This window comes from Orycteropus afer, unplaced genomic scaffold, assembly GCF_000298275.1.
Source record: "Orycteropus afer afer isolate SDZICR_OR568_19922 unplaced genomic scaffold, OryAfe1.0 scaffold00048, whole genome shotgun sequence".
Taxonomy (NCBI): domain Eukaryota; kingdom Metazoa; phylum Chordata; class Mammalia; order Tubulidentata; family Orycteropodidae; genus Orycteropus; species Orycteropus afer.
Window position 1 is genome coordinate 6,127,439 of NW_006921635.1, and position 14,216 is coordinate 6,141,654.

General features: G+C 40.1%; 1 protein-coding gene across 1 annotated transcript in view; it reads right to left on the reverse strand.

Annotated features, from left to right (window-relative positions):
- Window positions 1-14,216, reverse strand: part of NAA25 (N-alpha-acetyltransferase 25, NatB auxiliary subunit) — an 85,496-nt gene that overhangs the window by 27,828 nt on the left and 43,452 nt on the right. Inside the window, exons 10-12 of the mRNA XM_007938179.2 lie at window positions 10,478-10,647; window positions 6,940-7,052; window positions 482-689 (exon numbers count right to left, since the gene is read on the reverse strand). Of these exons, the coding sequence (XP_007936370.1) occupies window positions 482-689; window positions 6,940-7,052; window positions 10,478-10,647 (491 nt within the window). The remainder of the gene's footprint in view (window positions 1-481; window positions 690-6,939; window positions 7,053-10,477; window positions 10,648-14,216) is intronic.

Here is a 14,216-nt window from a genome sequence, read left to right on the forward strand (position 1 = left end):
GGTTACTAAGCACAAGCCGGCCCGTGCTCACCTCGCTCCCGGGGACTAAGCACAAGCCCGCCCATGCTTACCTTGCTCCCAGAGACCCGGTCCCTCTCAGGAGGGTAACAAGGGAAAGTGTTCAGTGCACTAGTTATCACATAATTTACAATATTTCATTTATTCACTTACATATTCTATACATTAAAAATATTAAGGCCTATGAGGAGAAAAACTGACAATTATTATCATAAACCCTAAGCAACTTATGAACCAATGTAATAAGAGTTAAATTCACCAGATCAGCAAGAATACTGCCAACTGGAAACCAACAACAATTATTTAAAACTCCAAGCTTAAGGAAAGCTTTTTACATCATAGTATTCAGGTGGTCCTCCCACGTGAATTAATACCTGGCTTGCCAAGGTGTTATGAGTATGTTTTAAAAGATCTAAACTTTAGCAGATTAGGGAACTAGAAGACGATCTGAAAGACTGCTCACCAAATTCTAGTCCATGCTGGTACCGTAGCATCAACTCTCTAACCACATTCAACTTCTGACTTTTGTCCATGGTGTGGTACAAGCCAAGTAACCTTGTCAGCTGCACCACACACAAATGCTGCTGCAGAGCTTTGATGTCAGCAGGCAGTGCCAGCTTCTCCTCTGTGGGTGTTGACAAAGGGACAACTCCAAGTAACTGATTGATAAACTGCAAGTGAAAACAAAAGGAGCCCATGTCTCAGAACACACAACAGTAGCCATAATGAACAGAAACAGAAACGGTCAATCAAGAAAGAAACACAAATTTCATCCATTGCTGGTGAAAATTTAAAGATGTTCAAGTTCAGTTATTTACTGTGTTTATTCATTAGCAGATACTTTGCTGAATACATGTCAGTCTATCACGTGTTACTGAATCAGCAGTGTCTATACTGAACTCCATTTACTTTCGTGGACTTAAACATAATCATTTCAATTCCTGGTCAAGCTTAGTCTCATTAAAACATATTATTGAAATCTAAAAAAGAAATACAAGTTAAAATCCCATTAATGTACCACCTTCCAGCTACCAAATAGCAGAAACAAAAAAACAGTGACAGCATAATACATGGTCATAAAGCTCCAGTGACTCATTCACTGCTGGTCACAAGTGTACTGTCAAAGATAGTGGGCACTAAAAGATTAGAGAAACTGTAGTACTGTTTCATAAACTATAGCACAATGACATACTGCAGTGTAGCAATTTAAAACTACTATTATGCCCCAAAGATCTGAAAACAGACTCAAATAGATACGTGTACACCAATGTTCACAGCAGTATTATTCACAATATCCAAAAGGGAGAAATAACCCAAGCCTCTATCAACAGATCAATGAGTAAAAAAAAGTATAGAGTAAAGCCATAAAAAGAAATGAAGTTCTGATGCACACTCTAATATGGATGACCCCTGAAAACATCATTCTCAGTGAAAGGTCAAATATATCATTACACTCACTAACAGATCCAGAATAGGCAAAATCATACAGAAAGAAAACAGATGAGAGGTTGCGGGAAGGGGTAATGGGGAGTTAACACTTAATGGGCACAGAGTCTCTGTTTGGGGGTGATGGAAAGTTCTGGAAATAGATAGTGGTCATGGTTCCATACCACTGTGAATATAACTATTGTTGTTGTTGTTGTTATGTGCTGTCGAGTCGGACCTGACTCATAGCAACCCCTCCTTGGGTTTTCCGAGGCAGAATCACTATGGAAGTAGATTGCCCCATCTTCCTTCCAAGGAGTGGCCGGTGGTTTGAACCGCCAGACTTCTGGTTAGCAGTCAAGTGCCTTAGGCACTATGCTACCAGAGCTCCTGTGAATATAACTACTGCCACTAAATTGTAAACACAAAGATAGATAAAATGGCAAATTTTATGTTATATATATTTTACTACAATAAAAAAATATAATTTTGAAGACTAGAAAAGAATGGATACCAATAAAATACACACTCAAACCAAAAACCAAACTCACTGCCACTGAGTTAATCTGACTCATAGTGGCTCCCACTGGGTTTCCAAGATGGTAAATCTTTTACCAAAGTAGACTGCCCCATCTTCCTTCTGCATAGAGGCTGGTGGATTAAAACTGCCAACCTTCTGGTCAGCAGTCAAATGCCTTAGGCACTATGCTACCAGAGTTCCCACAATTACATTAATATACAAATAAATTCTTAAAGGAAAGGTTATACATTAAAAGGATGGTTATGTCATGTTAGAAACCTTAGAATGTTTGTTTGCTTGCTTTACTAAACTTTTTATTTTGAGATAATTGTCAATTCAAATAGTTCTAAGAAATTATGAATACAGAGATCCCATGTACCTTTACTCAGTGTCCAATTATATCCTGCTGTGAAATGTTTTTTATACCTTTAAATTTATTAAAATAAAAACAAGAACCAGAAAACATTGTTGCTGTTGTTATGTGCCATCGAGTTGACCAGACTCATAGCGACCCTTCCTTGGGTTTCCGAGGTGGTATCACTACGGAAGTAGATTGCCCAACCTTCCTTCCGAGGAGTGGCTGGTGGGTTTGAACATCCAGCCTTCTGGTTAGCAGTCAAGTGCCTCAGGCACTACACTACCAGAGCTCCTCCAGAAAATATTAGTTATATATTAAACATATGCCTATTTTCACTCTCTCCCAAAATCCTATTAAGATGACACAGTAAGGAATGCAAAAAGGAATAAAGCCACAAGGATTAAGAACATGTAAAGGGATGACAGAAAATATAGAAATTGACAAAATTTCAGAAGATAAAAAGCAGAAGGGCAGGCAGTGAGTGGTAACTAACTGAGCAGGGCCAGAAGAGCAGCCTCCTAACATTATGCAATGCACAAGACACTAATAAGCTAGATAAGGGGCAAATGGGACTGAAAACAGGAGGATCTGCTTAATTCTAAGAAGTCAGATCCACCCCAAGCTCACAGGCTGCCTGCCTATGCCTAGCAGAAGCATGAGAGTGTACTTCCAGAAGCTTAACCAGACACTGTGGTCTCAGAAAGAGCAGGCATAGCTATAAAGGCGGACAAAGCAAACTGCAGAGTCAGTAAGAGCTGCAGCCTCTCCCACCCACCCACCAACCCACCCTGAAACCTGATCCCAGAACACTATCAGCCAGAAGTTTAAGTCGCAAAGCAGAGAAGAAGAAACAGGCTGTATGAAAGTATTCCTGGGGTGGGGAGCCTGGGTAAAGAAACAAAGCTACGACTTCATGTTGTAGACACACTAAGGTTTATACTTTTATGGTTCTGTCAGAATGTTTGGGGTTAATCAAACAAACAAAAAATATTAACTCAAAGAAAAAGCTGTGTAAGAAACATAATCTCCACATACATCTACTAAGCAGGTAAGCTCTAAAAAATTTTTCCATCAAAAATATAAATACCTCCCTGAAGAGAAATGAAGTTCTATGAGCCTCAAAAACATCCTGCCGACAGAAACAAGTCAGTTGCAAAAGGACAGTGTGATCTCATATACGAAATAAACAAATATGCAGAAACCAAGGATTACTGAGCTACTTGGTCACCCCAGGACTAGAGGGAGGGGAGACAGGCACGTTTCTGTTTCAGAGGCACTGGGTTTATGTTAACAGCAATGGAGTATTTTGGATGAGGATAACAGTGGTACAACATGAAAAATGTCATCAACGTCACTGAACTGCAGATGCGGAAGTTGTGCTGGCACACACGTTGGTGTTTACGTTTTCACAATAAGAAAGGGGGGAAAATATATATGTAACACACACACATACTGAATAGTGACTAAACCATGCTGGGATGATAGGGGGAAGGATGCAAAGGGTGAAGTAGGATGTTTCAAATAGCTAAATTATCACCTTCCGGTGCCCTAGTGCCTGAGGCATTTATTTGACTGCTAACCAGAAGGCTGGTGGTTCAAACCCAACAGCCACTCCTCAGAAAGAAGACTGGGCAATCTACTTCTGTAGAGATACCGCCTCGGAAACCCAAGGACGGGTCCTATGAGTCGGGATCGACTTGACGGCAGTAAGTTTGGTTTTTTACTTAAATATCATCATGCAGTTTCACATCTGTAATGATTTTGCTTCAATTTGTGTATATTTGTGTGAATTTTAACAATTAAGTCCAGAAGTGATCAGAGACATATTCTGTATTTGTAACAAAGTGACTATTGCACTGGTATTTTATTAAATGCTTGAACAGTTTCAGCTGCCAGCTCTTCCTTTCTTGCAAGCCCTTTTGTATACCAGTGGTGCTTACTGTTAATGCCTTCTTTAGTGAATGCCAAAGAAGATTCTTCTAAACAAGGTTTTGTTATGAAACAATACTGTCATTTTCTACTCTGCAGTTTTACTGCTAGGCAAAAAGCTTCTTTGACAACGAGCATCATTTTATTGCTTAGCTACAAACCGCAAAGCAAAGAAAACAAAGGATGAAAACACCAAGCTGGGTGTGCCACTTCAGGATAATAGGACTGAAAGGCCCATTCTTAGGGGCAAGTCACATTTTAGAAAGATCTGGCTCATAATTCACAAGGTCGACAGTTTTCAGCTGGAATCTTACTGGGACTGTCTGCAATCCTCTGACAAACACACTGCTGAGTAGCTGGACCGTTAGCTACTGCAGTCATCCCACAGTTAAAAAGTAGCGACAGCAAAATAACCTCTCTCTCAATTAAAACGTACATAGAGGCTTATGCAACCGGTTTAAATCTTCAGTCTCACAGAATGACTCCCTTACCACTGCTAGCCATTTCAGTATTTCTAGGGGGTTCCTCTGAATAGAAAATTCTTACTATTTGGGGTCCAATGAGATGACCAGGAGCTCTGGTGGTCAAAGCATTCAGCTGCTAAACAAAAGGTCGGCAGATCGAACCCACCAACTGCTCCGTGGGAGAGATGTAGCAGTCTGCTTCTGTAAAAATTTATAGCCTGGGAAACCCTATGGGGCAGTTCTACTCTGTCCTATAGGATCGCTATGAGTTGAAATCAACTTAGTGGCAATGGGTTTGGTTTTGGTTTCTGAGAAGACCTATAATTTTCAAATATACCATTCAAGGAAGACTGCACTACAGAGCTGTATGAGATGCCTGGCAGCAAACTTTCACGGAATCATAGCTGAAGGCAACTTACACTTCCTCTAACACAGCCCCTCATTTGATGCTTCAACTACAAGCTGGTTAGTGTTGTGAGACATGATTGCCTGTCCCCCAACTTAACACACAGCACACAGTATGTTCAACAAGCACTTCCTGAGTGAATGCTTCCCACCTAGTTATCTAGATTCAGCTTCAATTCCTCTAGATGGTACCAGCTACCACTGCCAATGACTCAGAAAGGGATAAAAATTGGAGATCCTGGATAGAGTAGGAGAAAAATGTAGAACAAAATTAAAAAAAAAAAAAAAAAAAAAAGACCGGGGTTACTAGTCAGATAACACACTGGGGAAACCTCTAAGACTGTGGCCCCTGCTCACCCTTGGGGCCTGGAATTGGATGTAGTCTGGTGGCTAACTCTCAGCCAAACAAGAGACAGGCCTGTGAGGTAAACAACTACACAACCAACCACGGGATATCAGAAGGGCAGCATGTGCACAGGGAGAAAGGAATGCACAGACAGGAAAGACACAGGGAAGGGGTAACCACAAGGAGCAAGTGGGAGGAAAGCCATTACGCTGTGGGGATTGGAATCATGTCATAAGACAAAATGTATATGAACTACTGAATACAGAATTAATCTACTTTGCAAAAATTCACCCAAATCACAAAATTTTTAAAAAAGATGTTCAGTATCATTAACCATTAGATAAATGCAAATTAACACTATAAACAGGTATCACTACACACCTATCACCATGGCTAAAATAAAAATAGTGACACCGCTAAATGCTAATGAGGAGGTGATCACTCATCCATTGCTGTTGGGATTACAAACAGCAACTGTGAAATGGGACAGCCACTCTGGAAAACAGTTCGGTAGTTTTCTTAAATAAGTTAACAAGCAATAAACACAAGGTATTTTTCCCAGAGAAATGAAAACTTCTGTTCACACAAAAACCTGTACAAATGTCCACAGCAGCTTTATTTGTGAAAGCCCAAAACTGGAAACAACTTAGATGTTCTTCAACAGGTGAATGTTAAAGAACGGTGGTGTATCCATATCATGGAACACTGCTGAGCAATATGGATTATGAACTACTGATACACAGCAACTCTGATGACTCTCCAGAGAAGTGTGCCACGTTAAGAAAAACAATCTCCAAAGGTTACACACTCTGTGAATCCATTTATGTAACATTCTTGAAGTGACAAAGTTACAGAGATAGAAAACGTGTTAGTGGTTGGTTGTCCAGGGTTAGTGATAGTGGTGGTGGAGGAGGAAGGGGTGTGGAGAGGTGGCTATGGCTATAAAAGGGTTGCTGTGATGGAACAGCTCTGTATCTTGACTGTGTGATGCTTCCACAACCATGCGTACACTAAATATTACACTACATCTACACACCCGTCCACACCTAGGAGTGCATGTAAAACTGATGAAATCTGACAAAAGCCAGTGACTTACATCATGTCAATTACTGACTATGATACTTGTACTACAGTTACTAGTTATGGAGGTTAGGCAGAGTGGGTGAAGTGGTACATAGGACTTCTGTGTATTATTTCTCGAAACTGCATGTGAATCTATAATTTTCTCAAAATAAAATGTCTAAAAAGAGAAAGAGAGAGAGAGAGTCTAATTATCTGCCAGGGGCTTATTATTCTCATTGTGGCTTAACAAGAAATCATGCCTTCAATCTGAGAGTACCCGAGTACCTGGCCTAACAGAGCACCTATCTTGCTATTTCATGTTCACCACTCCCTTACATTTCAGAACGGAAACCCAAACAGTAACCTAGTTTCAGTAAGCACAGGCACCAGCAGAATTGTGAACCATTCTTACCTTTGTACACTGTGTAGCGGGCAAGAGGTCAACAAACACCTTGAGGTCTGTAAAACAACAAGGTTTATCTCCAAACTTTTGAAAATATTGAAACATTAATTCTTCTGGATCACCTAAGAGAGGGGGGGATATCACAATATTATTCATGGACTGAAGACACTTCTAATTAACTGAGATGTCTGATTTGAAAACGTTTGTCTCAATTAAAGTAAGTAAATTTTACTTGAATGCGTGCATGATGGGAATGACAATAAGTAAGAAATAAGAGCCAAAAGGGGCCTTGCCTATTGAAAGAGAAACAAACAAAACTTGAAAGAGAGTTCTAACCCACAAACTTACGTCTACCTATTATACTTGAAATAATTAAAAAAAAAAAAAAAGTGATGGATGGGCTTTTATATGCAAACATTAAACAAACACGCTTCTCTCCATAATTTTTCATGAACTACTAGAAAGTATCAGATGTTAATTAAATGGAAATGTTTGTTAACTCAGTCACACTAACAGAATAGTGACTAATGGGAAGAGACATTGGCCAGTAGCTCACTCTAACATCAAGGTCACTCACCATAGAAAATTTAAACCTGGATATGTGAAAAGCTACCATTCCATTTTCTTTTCCCCAAAATTAAAAAAAATAAAGGAAATGGCCTCAAACTGACAGGAAATTTGAGGAACAAGGATTTTTAACCCCAGGCCTCTGGTAGCACGTTAGGGCTTGTTTACATTTTTCTGGAAAGGCAGGTCCACAGTTTTAATCAGATTCTCGCAGGACTCTTTGATCAAAAAAAAAACTAAGAATCAGTCACTAGTCCAGTAAAAAAAAAAATGTGGAGAATAGGCAAACTCATAAAGTTCAAAATGTGTGGTGGTTGAGTGGGAAGGGAACAGCGGGGGTAAGACAGCAAGGGACAGAGCAATGCAGACACCTTCATATCCAGCTTTGGAAAGAAGGCAATTCTTTGGAATTTATTTTACCAGTATTTTGCTAAAGGTAATGTGAAAGTTTTCATTTGCAATTCTGAAACTAACACAGTTTTGATTACCACCCCCCCAAAAAGTCAGCATGGATTTCAAACTTAGCTATGAAAAACCCAGGGACAAAGGGAATGCTGACACAGGGAATGACTGAGAGGTCCACAGTAACTTTCAGAATGAGCCTCAAAGACCATTATTAAATGATGAAAATGGACAGAGATATTAAGCATAGGAGGTTCTCATTATCTCAGGACAACCTGTCCCCAAAAACAACCCTCTTGAAATCCATCAACTTTTAATGGAGATCTAAAAAGCAAAAACCAAACTCACTGCCATAAAGTCAATTCTGACTCACAGCAAGCCCCACTGAGTTTTGAACGCTATAAATCTTTACAGAAGCAGGCTGCCTCATCTTTCTTCCACAGAGCAGCTGATAGATTTGAACCACTGACATTTGGTTAGCTGCCAAATGCCTTAACCACTGCACTGCCAGAGCTCCTTAATGGAGACTAAGCCTTCAAAACGTTAGTTTTTAAAAAAGGTTTTTTCTGGGCTTTATCTCAAAAAATGAAACTGAAAAATTAAGAAAGTTTATTACCTTAAATTTAATAAAAGTTACGGTATAATTACAACTATAAGGTAATTCTTGGTATGAGCAAAGAATTACTGCCTTTTTTTGTTTAATTTTTCCAAGAAGACTGTGAACTAGCACAGTATGGCATCCTTCATTTCCCATATAGTGTGATCATAAAGAACCACTGATAAAAATACCTTAGGGCTAGACAAATACTATATTAGTTTGCTATTGTGTAAAGTCAAGGAAAGGTTTATACATGGGAGGAAACTTTCTTTGTTGGTTACCAGGGGTAGGAGGAGAGGGGAAGGAACACTGCTAGATAGGTAGAGACAAGTATTGATTTGGGTGAAGGGAAGGACAATGTACCAAATGCAAGTGATCAACACGGTGGCACTGAGGAAGAGGAAGACAGAGAGGCATATGGGAGGTATAGACAACAAAGTTGAACCCTTTTGCATATACAGTACTGCACTATCAGTAATGGCAAACAATGATATAGGATGGATAGATGGGTGGATAAGTTGAACAAACAGATAGTCTACATAGGGGGGAGTATGCCATGACCATGTATAGGGCTGGCAGACAATGTTCTACAAGTGTATTTGTATGTTCTATAAGAATGTCCAGATATATACTAGAGCTGGCAAGGGACAAAGTTGTGGTGACTTCTTGGCCACAGCCAGCTACCCTGAGGGAGCGAGTAATTGGACCTGTAGGCTCGGGTCCATAGTCACAGGGGACATCAAGCTCAACTGGCATAACACACTACACAAAAATATTGTTCAACATCCTACTTTGGTGAGTAGTGACTAGGATCTTAAGAGTTAAAAGCTTGCAAGCAGCCATCTAGATGCAACGATGGGTCTCTCCTCATTCAGAGCAAAGAATGAAGAAAACCAAAGACACACAGAAACAATTAGTCCAAGAGACTGGCAGACCACGAGATCCTTAGCCTGTATGACCATAAGACCAGAAGAACTACATGGTGCCCAACTATCACTGTCAACCATTCAAAGGGGGAATCTGTGTAGGAGATCCTGGATAGAGTGAGAGAACAATGTGGAACAAAACTCAAAATCATTAAAAAAAAAAAAAAGACCAGGTTTGCTGGTCTGATAGAGCCTGGTGAGACCACCGAGACTATGGCCCCAGCTCCCTTTAGGTCACTCCTGTGGCTTCCAGCCAATAAGAGACAGGGACATGGGCTGAATATTTACATCAGGCAAATAAACCTCCTGGAGTGATCAATCATGGGAAAACAGAAGGGCAGTGTGTGCACAGGGAGACATCTCAGGGGGCAGTAGTGCATGGGAGGGAAGGACACAGGGAAGAGGTAACTACTGGAAGGAAATGGGAAGAGAGCTGTTACACTGTGGGAAAATTACAATCAATGTCATGAGACAAAATGTGTATGAACTGCTGTATGGAAAATGAATTGGTTCTGTACACTTTCACCCAAATCACAATAAAAATTAAAAAAAAAAAACTACATTAGGACTTCATCAATTTTCCTTGAGGGCTTCTCTTAATGATTTACTATCCAAATCACTCTTTTCTCCCACCTTATCCTTGTAGATTCTCTGCCACTGTTAACTGGTCTAACTCTACAAAATGTTCTTTTCTCAATGTCTGTGTGTTTAAAGCAGATTTTCAAGAAATCTTTCAGCCACTTCACAATATCCTCTTTCACCAAACTGGCTATTTTATTTTGAAATGGCTTTTGATCTTATTATTAGGTTAGTAAGAGAATGACTGATGAAGACTGATAAGATAGGGAGAGATGCTAAGGTTCAGCCAGATTGAATGTGTGATTAGGAACTAATTTTATAAGTGATACAATCATTAATAAAATTCTCAGGTTATGAGGACTTTTGCTTCCCAGGCATGACTTTGTCACTACTGGCTTCAGATCATGAATACTCTACTTGAGTATTAAGGGCATCCCCTATCTTCTCCATCCCAAACATCACTGCTGTTTCTTACCCAGTTTATACTCATCATTACAACCCTGACGTCGCAAACGCCTGATCAGCTCCAATTTCGCTAGATGTGGTCCTCGGAGACGGCGGGGACTTTGAGATTCTTCTCTTATCCGATCTTCTATAAATTTCACAGCTTCTTCTGCAGAACAATGTACTTCTCCTTCCAAAGAGCTGGGTATAAACATGTAAGAAGATTTTCTGTGACTATACTGTCTTTCCCAAAGCTTACAGTCAAGTCAAATTATTCTAAGAAACAAAACAAAATATTAAAGAAAAAAAAAAACACACATGAAAAACCATTTATGATCATCATAAAGCAATATTCATGGGAATAAAAGAACTATGAGTGTATTCTAAAAAATAAAAAAGATTTACTCGCTATTTTGATATTTGACTATTGCAGAGTGACTAACCACCTTTACTGTTTCTTTTAAAAGAAAAAAAAAAGATTGTATGTATAAAATACTGTCTAAAACAAGTGCACAGAGGCCAAAGTTTATCAGAGTTATGGAGAAAACAGGAGCTATTGTTTAGTTGCACTGAACTTCTGAGTGGGGTGATGAACATTTGGAAACATAGTGGTGATGGTTGCAGAACATGACAATGTGATTAACGTCACTGAATTATACATGTGTTTAAAGGGCAAGTCTTTTTTTTTAATATATACTTTGCCACAATAAAGAAAGCGGCCTAAGAAAAAATACAAGTAAGTTCGTTTTTATTGCTTGAAGAATAAAGGCCAAAAAAAAATGAGATGACTTAGTTAATATTATGAAGAAACATCAGCTCATAATTGATACCTTAAATCTTTTCCTGTACTTATTTTTAAAAGAGATCCAGTTTGTATTTTTTCAGTCCGTAACAGCCAAAAAAGGAAGGAAGAAAGAAAACAACCACAATCCCAGTATGCATCAATGGGGAGAGGTTAAATGAATCATGGTGCATCTCTGAAACAGAGAACTAATGAGCCACTAACAAGAATAAAATAGATGCACATGTGCCATACATGGAAAAATACCCAAGATATATTTTAAGGAGGAAAAAAAAATCAATTCACAAATTATTATGTCTAGTATGATCCCACTTTTATGTTTTATAATATGTTAGAATATGGAAAGAAATAAATCTGGAAGAATAGACACCAAACCACTATCAAGCGTTATTTCTGGGATGCCCTAATACACAGCATAAATAGACTATCAAGCATAACCCAAAATGCACAACAGCTGAAGATAAACTAGATGAATGGGACTTTCTAAAAATTAAATTTTTATGTGCTGCAAAAGACTTCTCCAAAAAAGTAAAAAGAGAACCTAAATTGGGAAAAAATATTCAGTAATGTCATACCAGACAAGGGACTTATCTCTAAAAGTTATAGAAAACGCCAACACCTCAACAACAAAAAGACAAATAATCCAATTAAAAAATGGACAGAAGACACGAACAGACACTTCACCAAAGAGGATATTCAGGCAGCCAACAAGCAAACGAAGAAATGTTCATGATCATTAGCTATTAGAGATGCAAATCAAAACAATGAGATACCATCTTGCTCCAGCACTAATAGCAAAGTTCAACAAGACAGAAAATAACAAATGCTGGTGAGGATGTGGAGAGATTGAGACTCTCACACACTGCTGGTGAGACTGTAAAATGATACAACCACTGTGGAAAGCAGTGTGGCAATTCCTTAAAAAGTGTGAATTAGAAATACCATTTGATCCAGCAATCCCACTACTAGGTATGTATCTTAAAGAAGTGAGATCCATGACAAGAACTGATATAGGCACACCCATGTTCATTGCAGCACTATTTGCAATAGCCAAAAGATGGAAACAACCTACGTGCCCATCAACAGAAGAATGGATAACCAAACTATGGTACATACACACAATGGAATACTATGCAACACTAAAGAATAATGTAGATGGGAGGTGCAGACAACAAAGATGAACCCTTGCGGTGTAGTAAATTGCCTGGTACGGCTTTTCTAATTATAAGTCTTTGTAAACTCCATGGTGGAATTTGCTGTGAGAAACTGAGTAGCTTCTGATTGTTAAAATCATCCACCTGGAGTATTTCTGTTGGGAGCAGTACAAAGTAATGTTCTGGGAAGTTCACTCTCTCTCTTGTGCCGAGAATTCTGATGTTATGATTGGTTAGTTTGGCCACTCTACCAGGCTCAAAAGGAGGTTTCCTAGAGGCAGAGGTCTCTCTGACTGCTGGGTGAGAAGGACATACTGCTCAGAACGAACGCGCTCCTGAGAGACATGCACTGCTGGGAAAGAGACACAAGAGACATGCATTGCTGAGAGAGACACCAAGGGACACACACTGCTGGGAGAGACTGTGAGAGGCTGCTGGGTGAGAGATGACGGGCAGAGAGAGACTGGGTGTTTTTCCTGAACTTGAACTGTAATCTGGTGCTTCCCTGATAAACCCCATAATCTGTAAGTTCTGTGTGGCCACTGCAGTGAATTATCAAACCCAGGAGAGAGGTGCTGGGTGCTTTGGGAGGAACACTTGGTGAAAAGGCTGGAGGGAGGCAGCATGTCTGGCCTTGCAGGAATAGGCTTTGGGCTATTGATGGTGATTCTGTCTTCCTCTTATGTGGTCAGAGGTCAGGAGATGCGGCCTCCCTGCCCTTTTAGCAACCCTTTTGCACATATAGTACTGCATCGTTAGTGAAGGCAAACACGGGTATATGGGTGGATAGATGGGTGGGCAGGCTGAACTATTAGGTATGTCTATGCAGCAGGGAGTATACCCACAACCATGTAAAGGGTTGGCGGACAATGGTTGTATTTGTATGTTTTGTAAGAATTCTCAGGGGTATAGTAGAGCTGACAAGTGACAAGGTTGTAGTCACCTTTTGGTCCCAGCCAGCTACCCAGAGGGAGCAAGTAGTTGAACCTGTGGACTCGGGACCATAGTTGCAGGGGACATCAAGCTCAATTGGCATAACATACTACACAAGACACTGTGCCACCTCCTACTTTGGTGAGTAGCAACTGGGATCTTAAAAGCTTACAAGCAGTCATCTAGATGCAATAGTGGGTCTCTCCTCGTCCAGAGCAAAGAATGAAGAAAACCAAAGACCCACAGAAATAATTATTCCTAGCGACTGGTACACCACCCGATCTGCAGCCTATACGACTATGAGACCAGAAGAACTAGATGGTGCCGGCTACCACTGTAGCGTATCCCTCACTCAGAGAGGGACCTGTGAAGGAGATCCTGGGTAGAGAGGGAGAACAATGGGGAACAAAACTCAAAATCACCTGGGGAAAAAAGGGGGGGGGCACATTAGCTGGTCTGATAGAACCTGGTGGAACCACTGAGACTATGGTCCCTAGCTGCCCTTCAGGTCTGGAATTAAACCCATACCTGTGGCTTCCAACCAAACAAAAGACAGGCATAGGAGTTGAACATGTACCTGAGGTAGACACACTCCTTGGAGAGATCAATCATGGCAGAAAAAAGGGCTATTTATGCATAGGGAGACAGCTCAGGGGACAGGAGTGCATGGAGGGAGGGACACAGGGAAGAGGTAACTATCAGGAGAAAGTGGGAGGGGAGCTGTTGCACTGGAGTAAATTATAGTCAGTGTCATGAGACAACGTGTGTGTGAACTGCTGTATGAAAAGTGAATTTGCTCTGTAAACTTTCACTTAAATCACAAAAAAATAAAAGAATAATGTAGAATCTGCAAAACACTGCATAACGTGGATGAACTAGGA